Source organism: Anopheles ziemanni, chromosome X (assembly GCF_943734765.1).
Source record: "Anopheles ziemanni chromosome X, idAnoZiCoDA_A2_x.2, whole genome shotgun sequence".
NCBI lineage: Eukaryota > Metazoa > Arthropoda > Insecta > Diptera > Culicidae > Anopheles > Anopheles ziemanni.
Window position 1 is genome coordinate 3379153 of NC_080707.1, and position 22942 is coordinate 3402094.

Genomic DNA, 22942 nt, shown 5'->3' on the forward strand with positions numbered 1-22942 from the left:
TGCGATCTGCTAGAACCTGGTTTGTTTTGATGTGCAACGGAATAGGGATTTGCTGTGTTTTCGAATAGTAGTCCCTTGTGGATGTAAACAAGTGTGTCCCGTGCACGATATACTGCTTCCGGACATTGGAAGAAGCCCTTATGACAGCAGAACGCTCCGGTTCCTTCAAGCGATCAATGTAGATATCATCGAGATCTTCATTACGGTGTAATAGAAATTTCTGATGCAAACAAAATGTAATCCGTAAATAGCTCATGACATTTGTAGGACAAGGAAGCAAATAAATAAATTTATCCTCTTTAAAGATGGAGATTCAATGCATGATATCCAAAGTAAGCGAAGTAGAACCAACGAAGTACCATAGAGGTTAAGAACGGTGGTAGCTATCTCCGCTAGGTACTAGCTTTTGATGGACAACCTTATCTCCCCGGCTATACGGAGGTGTCGGCAGGGCAAGGTTAGCCCGACGGGTAAATCCTCGTTCCAGCTAGCCTGTCCTGGCCCCCGTTACACTGTGGAAGCTTAGCATTTGCGTCGGTGCTGAAGTCACATGCCACACCCGCAAGCGCCAGCTGGGAGCCTGTCGTGACGCAGAAGCCTTGGAACGTGACAGCTGCCAAGTGCGGTGGGCTGCCTGGCTGTTTGTATATTTCGGTGAAGGTTGGCCTACACACCTTTACCTCCCCCCCCTCCCCCATCCCTTCTCGTCCTGCCAGCTCGCTTGCGTAACGGAGCAACACCGGCCGTCAAACCGGTCCGGTGTTGTTTCTACAAACCGGGAGCGGATTTCGCCGGTGCATTCGAGATTCCCCTCACGGACGATCGGACGGAGGCTCCACCCTCCCCCAAGGCGGGGATTTCGGTAGCGATGAGGGTGATCGCCTCTTATCTCTCCGCCGGGCAAATCCTCTCAAGCGCTAGATAACGCCCTCGAGAGGTCGAAAGCTGTGGCATCCCACCAGAGCACGCGAATTTCCGGAGTGGCGAGGTGCGGATGAGTACGCCCAACATTCTGCGACTGCTTCAGGACGCTCGCTATCAGAGAGCCGCACCGTAAGGAGCTGGTAGAAGTTCTAGAGGAGCGATGTCAAACTATTCTGACCTCATAGACCTCATTTCTTCTTAACATAGGTTAGCTGGTTGATTTTTAACAACATAGTTGTATAAGCCAGAGCATTTGTATCATCTGGTTCTTTCAAGGAAACGTTTGCCGACCCCTGGTATAAGCAATTGGCTCTTTTAAAAGGTATCAAAAACCTAAATCATTTGGTAGAAGTTGTTTATAAAATGCACTTAAGCCAGCTAATGGAATCGAAATTCGTTTTTCAATTTCTTACGAAAGTATAACAAGTTTGTTTTTATTTGTCTGCAATGCAACACTGTTGTGCTTTCTACTGTTTGTATGATATATACTCATGATTATCGCGTCTTACTGATTGCTCCATAATTGTAGTTTCAATTTAGAACATCTTTTCAAGTAGCACAATTGTGTGAGCACTTTACAACGACCTGGTAATAAAATGTGAGGCACTTCAAAAAGCTACCAAAAAATGTAACGTCATTTTGAAGTTCGTGAAGGGAATTTGGTTTGTTTTTCATTGACACTTTTAAACGAATTAAGGAATAAAACATTTTGCATGTAAATGGGGGTGGCAGACGGCATCCAGCATCCCCCCACGTGGACCGCATGTTGGCCATCTCATGCTCTCTAGAGAGGGTTACAACAGTGGAACAACAAACACGCACGGGGCAGGTTCGGGTCGACTTCTCCACATGGAACTTTCTCTCCGTGTGTGCCTGCACACGTGCCCGGCCGTGCGTAATTTACCGCCGTGTGGCACATTTCAAACATACTACCCCATACATCACCCCTTCCCCTTCCCTCCCCCACCTTTCCTCACCCTTCCGAAAGCACCTTCTACACACCATCATTCAATTGCGACGAATTCGCGGATCGCAGACGAATGTGGAGGGGAGAGGCGTATGCAAATCTCGAACCTCTTCTTCCCCTCCCCCTCTCTTCGTCCACGTTCCGAAGGTTGAACTTGATTTCCCGCCATTGTCGTTTTTCCCGGCATCGGCTAAATGACAATTACATGTCGTATTATCTAACATTAGCGCAATGCATCCATCGACGCGCCGTTGGAAAGGAAGCTGTGTGTGGAGGGGAGATGGTTCTGGTACGTTGAAGAAGTAGAGGTAGGAGGATGGGAAACGAGGGAGAGGGGGGAGTCAAAAGAAGTTACGAGATGAGCCAAAATTGCACGTCACGGAGAAAAGCGATCTTCTGCATTGGCGGAAGCTCGCCCGGAAAGCTTCGTGCTTTTCCACGTACGTCCGGTGCACCAGTGGCGCCATCTGGCGGGCGTGTGGTTTCCATCGCGGAAAATTTCGGGGTACTTCTGTTTTTTTTTACTCTCTGTCTCCACTGATAATTAAATGATGTTTGTTCAGGCAGGAAACAGTTTCTCAACAGTTCGTCAAACATTGACCTTTTTTAGTGTTTTTTTTTTCGAAAAGCCAACAAGTCGACAGATAGTTATCATAAACAAATGTATCGCCTTTTAATTTTGAATATTGTAAGCATTCCCATTCTTGTTTACGAAAAAATATACAATGTTAAGGAAAAATATAATGTTTTTGTAGTACAAGTAGAGGAGAATTACAATTTTCAAAACAACCTAATTTGATTTAACACAGCTCATCTAGCAAATGGAACCTTAACACTATGTTAGAAAAGGTTGTGAAAAATGTAACAAACATTATTTCTTTGATGGAAAAAACGTTTTAAGTGTACAAAAGCATGAGAAGTAAGAAAACCTATTCAAATTTCTACCAGAATAAATCCCACCTCGTTCGGTACATCACCCACAACATCCAGCTAATGAAGTGGGTTGCGGTTTGCGTTTCTCCTCGGATTCGGTAATTTTTGGGAAGGTCATCAAAAACGCATGCCTTTATCCAAACATGTCGTCGGGAGGTTGAGTTGGGAAAAAACAACAGCAAAAGCGCCCCAAGCAGACGGCAACAGATGATCCAGAGGGCGGGGAGGGAAGGGGCAAAACAAACCGGAGGGGTCACACGGCAGGTGATTGATGGTGCAGTCAGTCGCGAGTTGAGCGAAAGCTGGAATGATTTCGGTGGAAATTATTGCTTTCAAAGATTGTCTTCCCTTTGCCAGAGGGGAGGGGGGGGGGATGTAGGGGAGCGAAATTGTCAACAGAACAGCAAATTGATGCCCACCCCCCATGCCCCATCCGTTTCCGTTCGTTCCCTGTTTTGGGGCAAAAGTTTAAACATAACGGAGCAGTTGTAACGGATCGCACGACCTGTTGCATAAGCACAGGCGCACGCTCGGGGCGGGGGTGGGTTCCGTTACGTTACCAACGTGGAAGGGAAAAAAAACGAACGGCAGACGTGAGCATAGAAACAGGGAAAATAAATTGCCCCTCGTTGTGCGTGATTGAGATCGCAGCAGCAGCACTTCACTGCGGAACGTCCATTCGTCGTTGACATTCCTCGGCTGCGAGTGCTGGACTTGGATTTCCTTCCTCATTACGACCCAGCTGGACATTTGACTTTTTTCCTCCCCCTCCCTCTCTCCCACCCACTCCGGTTCACCTGCCCGCCAAACGAATGCTCCCGGAGTGCGCAAACCTCTTGTGGAAGAAAGAGACAAATTACGCACCGGAACCTTAACACGACGCTTTAAGATTAATCTAACCTTATCAAACCCCACTTGTTGCCGGCGGAATCTTTAAGGAAACATTCGAACACACTCCCGGCAACCGACGACGCAGCTCACCGTCGTACAATACGTCACTCATTGCGCAAAGCGTACATTATTGTAACGAGCTGTCGGGCAAAAACAAACGAAACGTTTCTAACCTCACTCTGAGCCAATCAAATGGAGTCGTAACGAGACCATTATCTATACGGCGAAGCGAAATGAATAAAGTATGAGTGTGAAGCCAGCAATAGAACGCACATTTGGTAGTCCAGTAGCCATTTCTTTTTTGTTTTTAACTTGAAACCAATTTTGCATGGTGCGCCTCCATCTGTTCTACAAACCACCATGCGCCTCCATCGCACCACGTGCCCTGGTACGACTGGTAGGGAGAGAGTACTTAGAGTGCACAAACTGTACAAACAAACTGTTTGCGTCGGCGTTAAATGCGATGATACCGGCAACTTCTTCTTAAACAAGCGGTTTTGTGTGTTTTCGACATTCCCAAGCTTTTTTCCCCAACAGTTTTTTCCGAGCTGGAAGGTATATCACGTTTTCCCGGGATAAAATTTTCCTCTCCTCAAACAAAAAGCCAAAAAAAAAAAAAAACAAAAATGGTACAAAGTGTATCAAAAACATTCAAAATACTAAAATACCAATTTTACTTGCGGTAAAATACAAACGTCGTCAAATTATACCACGGTTTCAAAAGAAAAACTATTTATAATGGATGTCAATTATTACTACTGATTAGAAAATTTGAAAAATTTGCCACATCGGAAAGTTTTGTAAAATTATAATATTTTCACTTGGTTGTTGCCGTAATTGTGCAAGAATTTACTTCTTACATTATAATTAAATAATGTTTTATTTAATGGGTCTATGATTCCTCAATCTGTAGCGCACAAGTTACCTTTTTCATTTTGTTTATTCGACTTTATTCATATTCTGCAATTTCAAACGGAGGCCAAACAGTTGAAGCAGCTTTGACAAGTTAGTGTAAAGTGTTAGAAAATATGGATGTTAGACTTGTTTAGCATTAAACCCAAAGAAAGAAAGTAACAATCGAGCAGAAAATTAATTTAAAATTAGCCATATGTTATGCAGGACCACAACAACAATCGAGATGGCAACATTTGATAGTTCTTTTTCGTGGAAGATGGCTTCTAGAAACGGTTCAGAAAGTCTTCAAAAGTGAACGTTTTGCTTACTTTCGAGTGTCAAAGATGAAACGGATAAACCTGGAGCTTTGAGCAAAATCAACGCAACATCCTCTGCTTGGAAAGGAAAGACACTTGGGGCGGGTGTTAGGGTAGTTGTGATAAAATGTGCAACTTTTCCCACCCACCCCCGGTGTTTTCCTTTTTAAACTTCCAGCGTACACGGAGCACGTTGTTCGCGACACGTTTCGGGCATCTCGGTGCTGATTGATTTGTTAAATTGCGTTTTTGAGTACGAATGGCGGCGGAGAGTTAATGATATACCACTGCCGCCTTCCGCCACGCGCCGTGTGTCCCGATTTAATCGTCCCAGCGTTGGCGATGGTCTCGGGAGGGGGGGGAAAAAGAAGAACGAAGGCAACGGTCACCATTAGCGCAGCGAGCGAACGAACGCTGTCCTGCTGCCCGAGGACTTTCGTGCGCAGGCACGCTCCAGCACTTATCTCCACAGGCACAGGAGGAAAGGGAAGGGAGCGGGTACTGGCGGGAGTGCGAGCCCTATGCGAGCGAGTATATAAATGCCGGGCTCAACACCGGACGGACGCCATACAGTTCTGCAGAGCGTGGGCAGTGCTTCGAGGCAGAGTGCACTGAGTGAGTTGTAGTGGATCGAGCTTTCGAACGAGGAATCTCCGGATCAACGAGTGACGGCAAGTAGGTGGCAAGTGTTGGTGCATTCCCTGTTGTGTGCCTTCGAGTTTACAGCCGTTTGGTGTAAGATCAATCGCCATACCGGCTCATCCTCAACCAATCTCGATCGATTCCCGTCTCAAACGGCTTCTCCAAATTCAAACGGCTCAAACCTGTCGACGTACGGAGAACCTAACGCCTCAAGAGATAGATGAACCCAGCACTGGGAATATAGGCTTGGCAGATCGAGAAACCAACGAACGGGACGAGCTTTTCTTGTGTCCACCGATTAAAACCAGCAAGCACATCCGGTTTCTCTCCCTCCCCCCTATTTCTGCCAGTTCACCTTAGGGCAACTTAGTTCCCCCAAAAAGTGTGAAATGAAACTACCGGATGGGATTACGGAGGGAGATTTGAGCATAATTGACGGTAATCGCTTTCCTACGTCCCTCCCGGTAGGGAAATCCTACGTTTCGAAGCGTGGAGCATGGTGCGTGTGTGCGCGTGTGAGTGTGCCTTCCTATGTGCATGGGATAATGAGGGAAGATTTATGATGTGCCTCATTCGAAGGACCCTTTTTTCCGGCACATTCCGATTTCTGTCCGTCACCGTGCATATTTTTAAACCCCATATCTGGGAACGTTTCGAAACGGACCACGACGAGCAACAGGGACGAGTCCCTCCTCCTCCTACCTCCAGGAGGATCTCATAAATTAAGATTACACGCTAATTCTTGACCATTACGGATTGAAGGTACAGGCTGGAATTAAGTTAGGAGTTTTGCAAAACAAAAAATGTAAAAGAAGTTGGCGCTAGTCCTGGTAAGCGAAGCTTTGGAACAAGCAAACGGTTATTTCAAGGAATTCCACACACCAAACGTTACCATATCGCCTTCAAAAGCCTCCGGGTGATGCTAAATTCTATGCAGAGCAGCTCGTCGACGTTTCACAGAAAACGTGATGCCTACGACACGGTTAATGAAGTACGTCCAACCACACGAGCGCCTGCGGCAATGACATGCCGCTATAAGGCTCGATATTGCCAATTTCGAACGCCCATCATTGCGTGTGTCAGCAAACAAATCCTACAAAGCGTACGACCCACTGCATTACGCCGACGGCGTCGTTCACCGAACGATGTTTACTCGGCACTAAAACGCATCGTCTCCGTAACTGGGGCTGCAATTTCGTCCGCAAAAGCGTGTACGGTGCGTTGTTAGACAGAGTCGTTTGCTGGTACTCGAACGTCTTGCACAAACAACCAGAGATGAATCAAACCCAGGCGTAGGATTACACAAAATAAGGTGTTCGGAAGACTATCATAAACGTAAGGGCACTTATTCGCTTCCGATCTCCAACTCTGTGAGGAATTCTGAGCTAGTACCGGGTTGTTCTGAGAATGAGCTACCAAATTTGGATATATTAACCGTAGTTCCAAGTCGTTCTCGACGATTGGAAAGATACGCAAAATAATCCTCGAAGACCAAAGGCGCTCTCTTTAGTTGTTCAGGTTAAAACGTGGAGTAGGAATTCCTTTAATTGCATGGCCAGTTTGTCCAACCGTGCCATTTGATTTTAAGCGGTGTGTTAGTTTCCCTTGATATTTTCATTCTGAGCTGTGGTTTTCATAAAGGTGTGGAAAAAGATGGCACGTGGAAGAAGGTTTCCCTTTCAACGACGCCATCTTCAAGAGCATATGCTGCTTGTGGTGACTGCTGTCACCGACACCACCTTAAGGATGTGCGCTTCTTGCCGACGGCAAACACTCAGGTGTGAAGCCGCACGTGTGTGACATTGCAAGTGGATGCCCGTTGCGGGAAACATTTTTGAAAAGGAGTTTTGAGTACCGCGACGTTTTCCAACAGCGTTGGTGTGTGTAATTAACACCGCAGCCTGCTAGAGTCGGCGAACTATTACCATTAGGGATAAGATACGGGCGGCTAGGGGCCGGAAATTCGAAAAAGGAAAGCAATCGGGCTCCCATTAGTGCAAGCATCTAGCGTCGAATCGGCGTGCATCGTGCACATTAAAATTAACCCTCTTTCTAAACTTCTCCCCGCACTTGACAGGAAACAAATTCTCAAGACGTTGCTCTACAAGAGCTAAAGGCATGGTCAAGGTTACCTGCAAACGTCTAAGACTGTGCTAAATACGATTGTTAAAGAACAAAATGACATGACGCTAATTGCTACCCAGCACGCCGTGCTTGATTCGCGAACCCTTGAGTATCTAAACTCTGTTTAGTTGCTGTTTTATAGTTACTAACCGCTACTGTTGCGTCAGCTCTTTAACAATGTTCTAACAAATGACCATTAAATATTACATTGTTCCGCAGTTAACTAGCAGCGCAGTACTCAAATTACTACTAGAACTAATACTATATTTCGAACAATCCTCCGGTGCATTGCAAGCGATCCTTAAATGCTTTTCTGTTTCGCAATCCTCGATAGGTAATGAAGGCACTTCGTTGCATACTCTCAGGGCTGGTGATTATGCTGATGTCCGTTTTGCACTGCAGCGGCCAAAGCTCGGAAGAGCACGCGCTGGCCAACGGCGAGATGGGCTACGCGGAACTGGACCGGGGCAAACCGCCGCTAGGAGACCTGAACGGACTGCTCGAATCACTGGCGCGGTCCGGCAATGGCGAAAGTATGGACGCACTTGCCGACACTGACGATCCGCACGGATCCCTGGCGGTCCCGGTCGACTACGACACGGCCGACGGTATCGCGGCCCGGCTCGGCTACGCTCGTCACACCGGCGATAACAAACGCAGCTGGAACAAGATGAATGCGGCCTGGCGAAAGCGTGTCACCAACGGCGCCCGGAATGCCGGCTGGACCAGGTTTGGTGGTTAGTTATCCCTTTCTTCCATCAAGCGATCTCTAGAAATGTAACCTCGAGAAAGACTACTACGGCTAAAGCCCACCTTTATTTGCAGGTGCCTGGGGGAAGCGAGAACCGGGCTGGAACAACCTGAAGGGCCTCTGGGGCAAGCGTGCAGGCAACAAATGGGACAAGCTTTCGTCCGCCTGGGGCAAGCGGCAGCAGCCGAGTGGAGGCTACCAGTAGGTCGCCAGTAGCGTATATTGCAACTACACATCCATTTATCCGTAAATAGTTGATGGCTAGCCGTAGATCCAAAGCTAGCACAACGGCAACAGTTGCACCATGATGTTGCAATAAGCACACCCAGCTAGAGGAAGCGGTGATCATGCGAATACCGACAAGACATACACCAGTTCTGAGGGCAAAAGGAAGAAAGGGAGGACTGTGAGCAGTGCGGAGCTAAGCGTTCAATTTTTGATCTCGTTACCGTTTTTATTACTATCCTGTGTTTCTGCAGGTGCCACAACATTATAAGATAGAGCGACCCACAGTACAGCGGAAAGGGCTGAAAAGGATGAAGTTGAAAGTATAACAATAATTGAAAAATAAAATAATCCCTAAAGCTCAGTACGATTGAAAGTCAGTGTAAACGGTGTCCCGCGTGTTTGTAAATGTATACATTTGAAGCTAAGATACGACATCAATAAACAAAAGAGATAAAACAAAGCAATATGTACTCTCTATCGCTTGGAAATCCAGTACTCAAACACGGACAGGAACGTGAGGTGTGTGCTGTTTTTATCGAATTAATTTAGTACTTTTTCTTTATTTTTAAATTAAGTTTACAAAGCCTATCTACTAATGTATATCCCACAGAAGAAACAAAAAAACAGAACGCAGACATACATGTGGCAAATAGTTGTTGCACATTATTTCACGCAATAGTTGGTATTAGGTAGTCCAAGTCTTATAATCAGACGTTCGGGCACATCCCGTTGTTGCTTTCAGACGTACGTGAAGGAAAAACGAAGATAACCCCAAATGGGCAGGCTCGACCGAAGACGGTTGCTGCCCAAGGAAAAAAAAAACAAAACCTATCTTTATGCACTCTACACCATCTGATACCCGGAAAACAAAAGTGTGTGTTTGGTTTGTTCAATTGTTTCGCCTCCAGTTGAAACCACCCGGCTGGTCTTCTGGTAGTGCCACGTAGTTGGGATCATCGGTTGCTTCGTCGAACAAAAGCTTCCTGCAATGGAGGAACATTCCGTTAGGGTGATGCGCCGCATGATATGGAAGCGAATAGTCGTGGTACATACAAAATTCTCGGCGTTTTGAGTAGCTTCATGCCTCCCGGCTGATTTGGTAGCACATCCTCGAGGAAATAGTACATATGACCCACCACGATCCCGATAAGATCGACCCATATTGTGTTTCCTATTAGCACCGAGAATCCAAGCAGTACCCAAGGTAAGTATGGCGCCTGAAAAAAAATATAGTAGAATACAATTGGAAAATGCATTTTAATTCCTTTTGTAATGAAGTAAAAAAGATTTTTCGGGCTAACGCAAGTAAAATGTTATAAGCAATGCAACACAGGCTTACACCAAATACATACACTAAACGTATGTGAAGAGACAAACATACTGAATGCGAGAAATTTCTCTTCCCCAGTACAACACAAGTCATATTCGAACCACCCTAACGTTAATTAATGGTAATCATGCTGTGAGTCGCATGTGGACCGCTACTACGGTTCGTACTTTCTGGTAGGACAGATATATCCATTCCACATGGGCTCCATTCTTGATTTGATTGAATATTACCATCACTTTTCTTGATTTCCCCGCGCCACGGTATGCAAGGTTGAGTGACGAATATCTACCTGAAAGTTTAATACGCCGAAGAAATTCATCCGTACAAACGGATTGCGTCTGGACCACACATAGACCAACATTATGGTGAAGGCCTGTCCTAGAAAGAGTAAATTAACGAATAAAGCAAGAATCTGTTCAGTGTGAGTTAAGGAAAAGAATTGTTATATCAGCAATGCTGCCTGTAGGAAAAAAACATATTCATAGATTATATTTCAAAAAGGATACCACCAGCACCGTCCCTCCAAACATGAACATGGTAACAAAATCGGAGCTTCTTCCACGAAAAGAGTTTTCCTCTAGCATACGACAATACCTAGCAGAACGAGAGTATAAAATTAGATGCCTTGAGCATTGGATGCGCGAAACATCTCCATGAGCGACTTACCTAAACGTAAATATCATGTTGAATAAAAAGTTGAAGCCGAAGGTACCGAAGAAAAGAAACGTCGTACAGATACGCCATAGCTGATAGTGCTCAAAAATGAGCTTTGGATTGAAGTACAGCTGGAAGGGTGTTACTATGTCGAGATGCTGTGACGGGAAAATGTTCGATTAGCTGGCATCCGTAGACGACGGGCCGTACCCGGCACTTACCACGGAGAGTGTTGTGATGATGCAAGCTGTTGAGTACACACGGGTCACTATGGGTATTTGCAGATACTCTTGACGAATCGTTTGGTATGCCATTGTACATCCTGAAAGCGAGTAAAACGAATTAATTCACCGAACATGCGAGTAAACAAGTGGGACCGAGTAGCGGACATCGCCTCCGACATTTCCTCATCACTGATACCGAAATCTAATGGCAAACAAAATGGATCAATGAACCGGAGCTATGGGTCAACGTTACCTCAGTGCACTGCTGCTATTTGGATTGAGAACGGTTGAGAAAAGCACAAACCAGGAGTTAAATGCATATATTTGTTTTAAAAACGATACTTTGGGTTTATTAGAAACATTTCTGTCGTGTACCAATCAGAACAATCCGTAGGTATGTCGAGAGCGATGACGTTTTGATTTTGGGCACCGACTACACAGAGCTGTCAACGCAAGCTATCTGTCAAGCTATACATAATAGCCAAGGTGCTTAGAGCATGATAATACAAACGATAATTACTTTTGTTTCAATTCGGGTCTTTGGTAGGAGTAAAAACCAAACTAAGTTAAAATTCATGTTATTTGTGATACAACACACGAGATACAAACTTGAGAAAACATCAAAAACGGGCCTATCTATTTTTCTTTCAGTACCCATAATTAACGTTACACCCAGCCCTGCTGTTCGATTGTCAAACAGAGGAAAATGTCAAACAAACGTATCGGAGCTCCCAGCTGTTTTGGAAGTTCCTTAGGAAGTTAAATTATTTCTATTTATGTGATACTTGTTTAAATGCGATCTGTGCTCAAAACTGCACAGATAATGTAGTTGTTCTGTTCCAGCGCCGGATAGTTCGAGTTCTTTAACCAAACTGACTAGTAGAGTAGAACAAAAATGGTTTTGCTGGACTGCCTACTTCAATTACGATCTCTACGCTCGTTACTTGCGTCCAATGGCAACAGTTTGCGGGAGGCAGTGAATACCATTTTTTGGCTTAGCTGTATTTTAGGAGTGCTGTTTTTACAATTCAAGCGACTGCTCAGGGTAGATATATTACGTCTAGTAAGATACGTTGTCTTATTTATATAAACATTTCTACTTTCCATGTAAACTTCTTTTAGGTGTTGTTGCGGCTGGGCCGGCTGCAGGGACGAAAGTTTGCACAGATAGCTCACCATTTGTGGAACATATGCTTTTACACCGCATCGACTATATTTCTGCTTCTGTACCAGATGCTGCTGATTCGGCCAGAAGTGGTCAGAGAGAGTGGAAAATATTTTCCCCAGTACAACAATGCCATTTTCGCTACCGCATGCGATCCGGCGAAGCTTGAAATCATCACCCTCGTGCTGGTATCGTTTAAGGTCTTTGGGACGGTTGCGAAACTATCCAATGGGGATTACTCGGAGGCATTTTCAAACGTGCTGTACGGTACCCTGCTGATGTGTTGCCTCCTGATGCGCTTGGAAAATTACTGCATTCTACTGAATCTCTACACCGCGGTCTACTCGGCGTTCGAGGAATTCTTTCTTCTTTTCGCCTGCCACGTGAGTAAAAAACGCAGCATCGAGCTTACGTGTTTCGTGATACTGAAATTTTGCACCTGGTAAGTGTAACATGCTATCCACACTGCCAAATTTTTTAAACGATTAATGACATGCTGCTTATGGTTTGCATTCCAGGTCATATCTGTTTCTAAATGTACTGCCGTTTGAATTTCTGATACCGACTCTCTACGCAAGAAGTGATCTTTTTACGCTTAAGTTATGTTTCTGGCTATGGTACTGCTCATGTATCTGGAACTCGCCGCTACTGAAACTATTGTACCATCAGATATATCATACGCATCCGAAGGATTGTGCCGGCGGCGACTCAGCCATTCAGTGCATCCTTTCGAGTGATTGGCGAAGCTATCGCCACTTTCGTAATCTCGAGCATGCGTACTACGAGCTTAAGTTGCACCAAAGGTTAGTGAAGTAGAATCAAATTCGAATTGGACGGTGATAACGCAGTCGTTCGTCTCCCTCTTTTCAGCCGTGAGAAAATGCACAGCACCCGCTCTGGGGAAAACGTTTCGATGACGGCATTTCAAACGATAAAATGTAAGTCATTTATACATTATACTACAGCTGTCGCGGTAGTTTAATGTTGTTTTCCGTACTCTTCTAGGTGTGGTGTCTTTGAAGAGAAAATTGAAGCGGCTCAGGGAAAATCGCGATCAAATGGCAAAGCACCAGTAGACAACCAAAGCAAATCAAGACAACCTTCGTTCAATGCTGCATATAATTGATCTCGGTGAAAGGAAACCACTTCAACCCCTTTACTATAGTACGGCATTCATTCCTGTAGCGCAAGCCATCGGATGGGGTAAGAAATGATTTAGTAATAGAGCACCAAGCAGTTAAAATCAACGCGAAACCTAATTTATTGATTGCAAATAAATGGCGAATTCGCTGGAGAATGCCTCTTCTCCGGCCAACTGTATGATAGAATGCTGAAAACGTTGTTGTTGTTGTTCGTGTGATAGGGTTTCAACGTAATTGTCTCTTACGGATTATTCGTTCATGATGGTGTCTGATATTTTATTTCGAATACTTTTTAAATATATTATGCTAGCTTTGTTTTCGGGTTTTGTTTGTGTTTTTGTTCGCAAGTTAACTTTGGGTTTCTTCCTTTTTGAATCTTAATTCTCCTGAAACAAAATCACACACCGTTCCCATTTGTTCCGCGTCGGCTTCTCCATTCCGTGCCTCCACCGTGGTGAGGTACCAATTCGCTTCCCGGTTGCCAGCTCGATTAGTAAACGTCACGAACCCGAAATTCGCCCTCCTTCCCATAGTATACGGCTGTTAGTTAGTGTGATCTTTCCTGAAAAGGCCATAACCGATCCGCGAAGGGGCCATAAGAGATACACGAACAACTTCGCGTTTCCCGTCATTCACGTTGCCTGTTCACTACGTTGAGCATCTTGTTATTTTACTTCGATTACCTACTTCATTGGACTACTTATAGAATTGTTTTGAGATTAGAGTTTGCTGGTTTTGTCTGCTAAATTTGTCATTATTATAAAAATTAATCTTCCGCAGGTTCGTGCAACTATATTTCCTCTCTCTGTATATCTTTCTCTGTTTCTCGCTCTCATGCACCATTGCTCCCGTTCGCACTCTCGCGTCGTACTTGTTCGCGTCTTAACGCTGTTACTTATATCTATATTTTTCGTTGAAAGTTAATATTTCCGTTAGTGTTTTTTTTTATTTTGTTTTGTTTTTTTTTGTGTGTTTGATTGCTCAAAGCGAGCAGCAAATCTATGAAAATGAGAAAGAGTAGATCTCTAGAGGATACTGATTGTGAGATATTTTTGTGGTGTATGGTATGCAGGGTTTCTTCTCGTGCAGCCGGGAAGATATCTCCTAGCGGACCTCGTAGGACTACAAGCCACGCAATCTTTTACCTTGCCCGTGCTACGCTGAATAGTCAAACCATTACGCTCGATATGAGGGATTACGCTGCAAAGAACACGTTCGCCCAAGACCCTCACCTTCGTCGTTCTCGCAAGAACGGGTTGTATTACCTATAGTTGACGCACAGAGATAAGTCGAGATTGTGGGAATTTAAAAAACGTTAACATGTGTGCAGAGTTTAGGGAAACGATAAAACTTGAAACGGTGAACGCTGATAGCACCTCGCGGCGCCTGACCGAAACACAGGCGCTTCCAGTAACAGAATACGTACAGTATCTCCATGGCTTCCCACGCAATTACGGTACGGTCGCTAAGCCGGTCGTTGTATTTTATTTTTGTCTTTTTGTCTTTTCTGCCATCTGCCTTTAAAATACTGCTTGCTTATTTTTGTTTCTTTTTTAAATTGAAAACATATTTGTTTTGCACTTTGTTTTGCTTATCTGTTACTATGTGGCCCAGTCCCGGGTTAGCCCGTCTGTTCGACGCTTGCTAATCGAACGGTGATTTGAATTCATCTAACGAATTATGTATCCCGCCCCAACAAGGACAAAGCCACTAAGATGCTATACAACCTAGTTGAATTAGAAAAAACGTTTATTACCCTACCGTTCGTTAATACGCAGTTGAGGGTTACTATCGTCCTCGCTATTTCAAAATGTCACATTTATGTACGCCTTTTAATTTCAGATTGAGCATCCCTAAGTGTGATCCACTGACTTCCGTACGCATAACAAAACCGCTAGTCAAAGATCCCCTCCTTCTGTCCGTATAGTAATATTCTGTTTGTTTTTTGTCATATCGGTAATGATCGGAGAAAGAAACTACGGTTTATAGTTTGTTAACACAACGCGGTGCCCGTCACATGCGCGCTTACGGCAGACCGAATGTTCCCCCCCCCCCCCGGGTACGGTTGGATTGGATTTTTTACCGATTGCTAATAAAACATTTTCCTACATTGTTAACGAGCGAGTACGGCCAACCAGGTTGGCTGCTGCAAGCAGATGCATTGAAACATGGCAACGAAATGCAATATGCTTGACCAAACGTGTTTTTGAAACGTGTAAAATGTGTGTTAAAATATGTAGCTAACAGTCGAAACGGAGCAATGGCGGGTGGCGTGTATTACATTTACGTGAACAAAATATTCCCGACCGATCGATTCGCTGCCTTCCGTTTGTCTTGTGGTAAACGTAATAATTCGTAATAGGTTATATCTTTCTATGGTAATGATTTTTTTTAATGTGCGTGAGTTATCGAAAAGGAAGTTCCTTTCAGTATTTTCATTCACCCGAAATAAAAAAAAAACACACTCACTCCCTCTCACACACTCGCATGCACACACACACATAGCCACACATACACGAGGTGACGAATCCTCCGTCGTGGGCAGGAAAGGAAAATGCTTTCTGCCCTTTAATTCCACTACGCAGCATATTATAGTACCGGTTTTGCGATATAAGGCTTCGCCGTCGTGGTAGCAATTTCCGACATTTTGATATCGATCGGTACGCGCGTATCGTACAGCGTTGGTGCCTGCAGGATGATGCCGGCCGTCCCGAACACGACCGCGATGGTGAAAATCCAAAGGAACAGCCGGTCTAGCACCATGGCGACATACTTCCAATCTTCCTTGACCTGCGGAAAGCGGGCAGAAGGGAGAGTGACGTTCCGAGGTTCCGAGGAAGAGAGCCGTACAGCTGTACTTACCCTTGAGCTTTCCTCTTCCTTGCGCGTGTGGTCGGCAATGTAGGTGACGCCGTCCATCGCCTTGGTAAGCTCGGGGCACTCGAGCCAGCGGTTGCGGTTGTTCGAGCCCGACTTGTCCCCGGGCTTCCCGCCAGCCGCACCCGTCGCACCCGTCAACCCGCCGTCGCCGGGCCCGGTGGTGTTGATAATCATCCCGCTGGTCAGCACGCTGGTCGGCAGATTGTTGTTGAGCGGCACGGCGACGCCATTGTCGCCGAGGAGCAGATCGTTCGTGGTGGTGCCGGTGGCGACGGCGGCCGCCGCAGCCGCCTGCCGCAGATCGTTCAGGAACAGACTGTTGCAGCAGCTCAGGTTGGCCGCGGCGGACGCGTTGGTGCCGCTGTTCAGCAGCAGATTGACGCCGTCCTTGGTGCCGCCGTCGGTGGCGCTCGCCGCCAGGCTCTTGTGGAAGGTGCTGTTCGGATCGAGCAGTCCGGCGCCGGTGACGGTGCCGGTGTTGCCGAGCTGCTGCGGATTCGGCACGGCCGTGCTGGCCGCGTTCAGCAGGTTGAAGTTGATCGGCGACATCGGCGAGTTGTGGTGGTTGTGGTCGTGGTAAGGCAGCGGCATGTCGTCCATCAGATCCATACTTCGCACCAGCGCGTTGTGGTGATGGTGATGGTGATGCCGGCCCGCCCCGGACCGGTGGTTGTGCAGGTGCGTCGGGCTACCGTGCAACCGGCAGGTGTTGAGACTGTGGCGAGGGGTTTTCGAAAACAGCATCCATTAGTAGCCCGCAGCCCACTTAGCGGCGCACCGGCCGAGATCCAACGAATCGGGTTCACAACGATGCCAACTATGGCCAACGGGCACCCTTTGAACCGCAACACGCCGAATAACGATGCAGCTAGCATTTACGTCACCAACAACATAAATCACAAACCAATGGGCATAACAAACCAACAACACAAACACACAAGGAAAAGCCGAACAGCAGAAACACCGCTCCCCAAATGCCAGCGTGCCATTTGCCCATTCTCTGGATGCATCTGGATTTCTGAAAAGTAAGCAGCACGCTCTCTACCCCTAGCGTCGCGAAAGACCGCCATACTTGTTTTCTCTACGGGAAACCAACGCAGCCCAAAAAAGCATAGCATACGAACGAAAAACAAAACAAACGTTCCCTCCCGCTGGAAGAAGGGCATCGGGGAAACTAAAGGGTTTTGGAGGTTCCCCTTTCCCCCGGGCGCATATCCGTGCATGGAAACAATACCCACGGTGCACAACGAAACGGCCTGTTTTGCAATGTTTTTTTTTTTTTTATTTTAATGAGGAGCTGAAACAATCATTAGATGCTTAGGAACGGGTTGTATCGAAATAACTGAAATGCCAGAACGTGAGCTACATGTTTCGCAACGAGTGTCGAATGCAATAAGGCAACGATAAACGGGATGTTACCACGGTTTCTTAAATTGAACAAAAGAATGTACAACACACGACACAAAACACGTAAAACAGATAAACAGATTGCGCATCAAAATCATAATCATTTTGCGTCACACATCATGCAAACAAACCCGCCAACTCTAGGTGGACCACGTGGCACCGTTCGGCGGCCATCTTTTTTTTTTAAATGGCGCAAACCTACACGGATTTAAGGATCGGGACGAACGAATAACGACAGTAATGGGGGGGGGAAGAGTGCTGGTGAGTGCGAGGGGGACCGGTAGAAGGACGGGTTCATCGGTAACCGGAAACCGGAAACGCATCCAACCATATGATACATACATGAGAAGGCTATGGAATGTTTTTTCTTTACTATTTTACAAATGATTTATCGTGATCGGAATGACACTTTTTGGCTTTGGTTTTGTGTATTGCGCTTCGAAACACGGACGACGGAGGGGGGTGGTGGTGGTACATGCCGGGCTCGCGCAGACGATTGATGGCAGCCATAGTAACAAACACACACACACGCACACATATAAATATATACAAAAGGACACATCAAAATGGAAGAACGCACGGGCATAAGCTCAGTCGCGCAGTCCCAAACGAAGAACGATAACGAATTGGAAAGCCAGAAAACCCAAACCTACCTTTCACTGGAATCAAGCAAATGGTGATCCAGCAGGACCGATGGATCGAACGCAATCGTCGGCGGAAGTGGCGGAATATGATCACCGAGACTGTTGCACGAGCGCAACATAAAACGCTGGGAAGCGGCACTGTGTGTGTGTGTGTGTCAGTGTTTGTGGGTGTGAGGGGGTGCATATTTGCATCGTCAATGAGAGATAGCATATTGATATGTTTTCGTGTTTGGAAGTAGAAGTAGTAGTAAGGTTATGTTAAACGCGATTGTTGCACATGGCAGGAAGCGCATACGCTGTAAGGTTATGGACGAACTCCACGAAAAAGTAGCGTGGAGCTAGACAGAAGTTACAACTCTGGGAAAGCTGGCACCGTGCCGGAAACACGTGAAGGTTTCCTGCGCCAACCCCACGACGCTGGGACGAGCGGGTGGAAGGAGCGTCTACCATTTCCTGTTTGAAAACCTGAACACCATTTGCGGTATCTAGGAGACACCGGTCTTACCTGAAGTGATGCAACGGTTGATAGATTGGCCGGCGCATTACGAGCAGCTTCGGAAGGTGGTTGATGAAGATGGTTCGCACCCATGGGGCCATCGTGTGTGTTTGTGGCGACCGGAAATGAATGTTCAGCACGATCACCGTCACACATATGCTAAAACAGACAAACAGCAAGGGGGAAGGAACGGAAAACCCGCATATATCCCGTTTTAACCGCGAGCTTTCGAGTTCGGTTGTATGGGCGAGTACGAGAAATAGGCACCGGATGCATTTCGGTGGCTATTTCGTACCGACCGGAAACCGGTGATATCCGCCATTTAACTAACCTGAACGTGTCCAGTATCATGGTGAACAGCACGAACTTTCCTAGCAACGGCACAACGAGTGAAGTGGGAGGAATAATTTCCGCCAGCAGCAGGAAGAACACAGTCAACGATAGGAGAATGGATATGCTCAGCGATACCTGTTGATGGAGAATAGCAACACATGATGGGCGATTCTATTGAGGCGCAGTCTTGCTGATACCGTGCCACACAAGCACACCTACCTTTTCACCACTGTCGGAAGGCAAGTAGAACACCAGTATCGTGAGGAAGCTGATGCCCATGCATGGGATGATCAGGTTGACTGTGTAGAACAGCGTCTTGCGGCGCATGGTAATGTTGAAGGTGATATCTAGGTACGGTTCGTCGCAACATGTGTAGAATTTTTCGTTCCTGTCACACCGACAACAAAAGATGAGTCTTTAACGATGTTTATCAACGGAATCTCGAGAAGTTCTCCTTACCTTACAGCCGGAACCTCTAGAATGTCCCACTCAACCGAAGTATAGAATTCGGAAAGATCAACACCAACCTCGACCACGTTCGTTTCGTTCATCTCGTCAATGTGACGAAGGTCCACCTGGTGAGGAAAAGATTTGAAATAATTGGTAAAATCGGTCCACTCCGCATCAAAATGTCAACATCAAAACATCTTGCGAATAGCTAGGCCGCGCTCTCAGACATTCTGAGCCTCTAGGGCGCCGATATACCGACCTGAAATCCATCGTACGTCCAGCTACCGAACTTCATAACACACGTCTGCTCGTCGAACGGAAAGTACTCCACGTCAATCTCGCAGGAGCTCTTATAGATGGCTGGCGGGCGCCACTCGACACGCCCGGTATAATTCAGCGTCGCTTTCGTGGCTAGCGTCACCTCGAAGTTACCATCGGCGTTGTTGTACAGCACGATGTCCGGGCGCCAGATGTGGTCGGACGGTACGTGCAGCATCTCCACGCCACCGTACTCCTTCGGCTCCCACTTCAGCTTGTAGTCGTACCACGTCTGCTCCACCCACAGGTTCGTCGTCATGATCTGGTTTTTGAGGTTCTGATAACAAAACGCAACAAATGTTTAGCAGTCGATCGAGCTTGGTCCTTTTGTCGATCCCATCTTACCACGTCGATCAGCTGTGAAAGCTTCAGCTTAATTTTCACCGTCAATGCATCTGTGACGTTAACCACCGGCCGTACGAGCTTGTTGTAGTTGCTAAGCAGGTCGTCATAAAGTCGCTTGGCGTCCGGATTACCACCACAAACTGCGTGGAAAGTAGAATGTCAACGATCGGTTGCTGACTATCCAGTTGCCAGGGTTGTGGCCCACAATACCTACCAGAAACGACGGCAAATATTATAAAATATACACCGTGTAGCAGCCTCATCGCATTCCCTTGTTATGCCGTTGTCCCCGGGTATGCTCTAGCCAAGCAGCGCGATTGGGATTAATGAGTTGGTGCCAACTCTTTGTTGGGCGCAAACCGAAGAACTCCGAACAGAGTTCTGGTTAGCAACTGCAGCCTTTGGGTTGGGGAATTGGGTCGCTTCTGTGCATTCGATTTAAAACATTTTATTACAAAATGCTAGATTGTCTGAGTTTGATGGATGATGGGTGTGTGCGCGTTTGTGTTGATCTTGACAAAGTAGAGTATTACGTATCCTTGCCCGCGGTTTCGGTTAAGCGGCTTAAATATCGGTTAGTTCTATCGTTTCGCCGCCATCTTCCGGATGAGGTGTGAGTGATGGTCTGCTGTTTAGGTAAAATATATCAACAGTAATACTATATCCTGCTGACGTCGTAAGTTTGAGCGGCAAATTGAGCAATTGTTATCCTCTGACTTTGTGACGTCCTTTAGTGTTCACTCCTCGTTGCTACTGCTCCCTTCTGCGGCTCCTTTGTTCGTAGCTTATCCATGCGAGTTCACACACCAATTGTTGTTGCTGTGTTGTGCGCTGCTAGTGGAAGTGTGTTATGGATACGCGACCAGCGCCTGTTGCTAAACAAGGAAACGTTTGGTTGGGCTCATCAGCAACGTCGAGAACACAAGGACACTGGATGATGTCGTGGGTTGAGGGAAATGAGCGTATGCAATCCTCTGGTCAAGAAGTAATCATCGTTCCTGGAGAAGAAAACGGAAGCACCGCACTTAATTGGATATTACCAGCTGAACTAGGCGATAGAAGGCAATACTTCCGCATCACCAATATCAGTATTCACGGCTGAGAAATATCACGTTTAAAAAATATGTTTGTTTATTTTGGTTTTCCAACATTTTTTCTTCACCTTTATAATTATCTAAGGACCAGATAAGAGATCTACCTTAATTCGATTGTCGCTCTAGTTTATGATAATATTTGCATTTGGATGTCTGGTATCTAGATAGTCAGATCAACAAGCCACTTTAACACTTTTCATTGCACATTATCAAAGAAGACCTCTCTGTACTAACCTAACAATGACACCAAAAGAGAAACGACTCGCGTCTAAGTTGCTTCAAATCTTCGATTTATCCATTTTTCAATGCTTTTTTTTCCTTTTTGCTACGTGAAACACGCCTTCTTATCACCTTGTCACTTAGTAGCACCTAACACACAGCATCGCCTCGATAGCATAGCAGATGGGGGACCAACAAAAAAAGGGCTAGAACCTTTCTGCAACTGAAATAACAACACAAAGGACGATGGAGCCTGTTGAGATCAAAACTGAATTGCCCATTGCCTAAACGGCCTGGACTGTCGGGATTACGTATCATTTAGTCCATTAACGAATGCTGCGCTACCTTCCAAACTTAGTCGTGATACCGAAGGACCGACAGATCAGGATAACAGAATAACGTTTCCTCACAAAGAATCCACGAACAAACACTTTCCCGTGGTCGCAGTCGCCTTGCAACGTCCTCCTATCACTTGTTACACGATGAAATGCGAAACAAACGATAACGCAAACGTTACAGCACCAATTCGTTTCCGGAACAAGGGGATCAAAAAGTCCGGAAAATAGTTGGTCAAGCTAGAAAAGCACTACGTTTAGAAAATTCAAAATAACTCACTCTGGAAAAAGCTTCGCGTGTTCGGAATGGCAGGATAACGATAGGGGTAGATCCCTCTTTTTTTGCCTTTTTGATATCGCTCTCGCGTGCGGGTGCGCATGCCCTGGCCTCGTCCTTGCTCAATACTTTGCTGGCCTAAATGCACAGCCGAATAATTGACAAGTGGGAAATCTTATAAAACTCGACCGTGTGGTGATAACAAATTGAAATGTTATCGAATGCCGTCAGAATAAAGCGATATCGGGCATAAGGTTCCATCGAATCTGGACCTACAATATATTTAGGGATATGCTAGCAGTTTTTGTTCTGCGACACATCATCCAGTTATGATGTGTACCAGTTCGTTAAATGCACGAATAAATGCAGATGGCAATTTTTTCCATTTGAAATGCTGGAAACGTTCCCAAAGTGCAACGGTAAGAATTTTTCAAATATTCAAATTTTTTATGAGGGTTGGGGTTGAAATGATCCGATGCTAGTATGAATTCAAATCCCCTCGCTTTAATCTAATCTCCAAACGTTTGTATTTCCGGTCCATTTAGAAGTGTACTCAATTTTCGTAGATGGTTTTTTTTGCCACCAAGAGTTTTCTTTAAACTTCATGCCTTTTGGGAGCAAATCATTTTAAGAACGAATAGTGGATACTCATAGTGCAGTCAATACTCAATATTCTTTGTAAAAGAGAATGATAAAAATCAATTTAAATATGTAATACTTTTTTATGTATCGCATGGTTAGAAAAGTTGTTATTAATTTTTATTTGTAGCAAGCTGTCATCAACGAGTGCACCACCAAGGTTTTGTAAGGACAAGGTTAGGGTAACGTTTTTTATCGTTCGGGTTATTGTCAAAATCCCCCTTTCGTGAGGACAGGGGGTTGTCTCGAAGGGATTATTCGTTTCGTAACGATAGGTCTAACGTCGATTATATATTTAATTTCGAAACAAATGTGTACC

The 22942-nt window shown here is 45.7% G+C and overlaps 4 protein-coding genes across 4 annotated transcripts; 2 read left to right on the top strand and 2 right to left on the bottom strand.

Moving 5' to 3' along the window:
* Positions 1–8029: 8029 nt before the first annotated feature.
* LOC131290956 (uncharacterized) lies at positions 8030–9098 on the top strand. Its single transcript, XM_058320147.1, has 2 exons — positions 8030–8429; positions 8518–9098. The coding sequence occupies exons 1-2, from the start codon at positions 8030–8032 to the stop codon at positions 8646–8648; spliced, it is 531 nt and encodes a 176-aa protein (XP_058176130.1). The 3' UTR covers positions 8649–9098.
* Positions 9099–9195: 97 nt separating this feature from the next.
* On the bottom strand, positions 9196–11269 carry LOC131290714 (derlin-2). Its single transcript, XM_058319880.1, has 7 exons — positions 11133–11269; positions 10877–10977; positions 10668–10813; positions 10508–10595; positions 10291–10413; positions 9725–9888; positions 9196–9654 (listed from the first exon to the last, which is right to left on the bottom strand). The coding sequence occupies exons 2-7, from the start codon at positions 10967–10969 to the stop codon at positions 9561–9563; spliced, it is 708 nt and encodes a 235-aa protein (XP_058175863.1). The 5' UTR covers positions 10970–10977; positions 11133–11269; the 3' UTR covers positions 9196–9560.
* A 332-nt stretch (positions 11270–11601) lies between these two features.
* On the top strand, positions 11602–13362 carry LOC131290800 (uncharacterized). Its single transcript, XM_058319977.1, has 5 exons — positions 11602–11924; positions 12002–12486; positions 12563–12847; positions 12915–12982; positions 13050–13362. Exons 1-5 carry the CDS (start codon positions 11775–11777, stop codon positions 13118–13120), a joined length of 1059 nt encoding a protein of 352 aa, XP_058175960.1. The 5' UTR covers positions 11602–11774; the 3' UTR covers positions 13121–13362.
* A 2413-nt stretch (positions 13363–15775) lies between these two features.
* Positions 15776–20322, bottom strand: LOC131291450 (acetylcholine receptor subunit alpha-like). Its single transcript, XM_058320663.1, has 10 exons — positions 20274–20322; positions 20060–20199; positions 19656–19991; positions 19406–19521; positions 19166–19334; positions 18945–19081; positions 18623–18772; positions 18127–18255; positions 16049–16781; positions 15776–15976 (listed from the first exon to the last, which is right to left on the bottom strand). The coding sequence occupies exons 1-10, from the start codon at positions 20320–20322 to the stop codon at positions 15776–15778; spliced, it is 2160 nt and encodes a 719-aa protein (XP_058176646.1).
* Between the last annotated feature and the right edge of the window lie 2620 nt (positions 20323–22942).

Coding starts and splice junctions, on each gene's coding strand:
- LOC131290956 (XM_058320147.1), top strand. CDS start 8,030: ATGAAGGCACTTCGTTGCATACTCTCAGGGCTGGTGATTATGCTGATG. Junction 8,430..8,517: donor CGGCTGGACCAGGTTTGGTG/GTTAGTTATCCC, acceptor CTTTATTTGCAG/GTGCCTGGGGGAAGCGAGAA.
- LOC131290714 (XM_058319880.1), bottom strand. CDS start 10,969: ATGGCATACCAAACGATTCGTCAAGAGTATCTGCAAATACCCATAGTG. Junction 10,414..10,507: donor TTGGAGGGACGGTGCTGGTG/GTATCCTTTTTG, acceptor CACACTGAACAG/ATTCTTGCTTTATTCGTTAA. Junction 9,889..10,290: donor TCGGCGTATTAAACTTTCAG/GTAGATATTCGT, acceptor ATTTTTTTTCAG/GCGCCATACTTACCTTGGGT.
- LOC131291450 (XM_058320663.1), bottom strand. CDS start 20,322: ATGAGGCTGCTACACGGTGTATATTTTATAATATTTGCCGTCGTTTCT. Junction 19,335..19,405: donor CTAGAGGTTCCGGCTGTAAG/GTAAGGAGAACT, acceptor TCGGTGTGACAG/GAACGAAAAATTCTACACAT. Junction 18,773..18,944: donor ATGATACTGGACACGTTCAG/GTTAGTTAAATG, acceptor TGTCTGTTTTAG/CATATGTGTGACGGTGATCG.
- LOC131290800 (XM_058319977.1), top strand. CDS start 11,775: ATGGTTTTGCTGGACTGCCTACTTCAATTACGATCTCTACGCTCGTTA. Junction 12,848..12,914: donor GAGCTTAAGTTGCACCAAAG/GTTAGTGAAGTA, acceptor CCCTCTTTTCAG/CCGTGAGAAAATGCACAGCA. Junction 12,983..13,049: donor GGCATTTCAAACGATAAAAT/GTAAGTCATTTA, acceptor GTACTCTTCTAG/GTGTGGTGTCTTTGAAGAGA.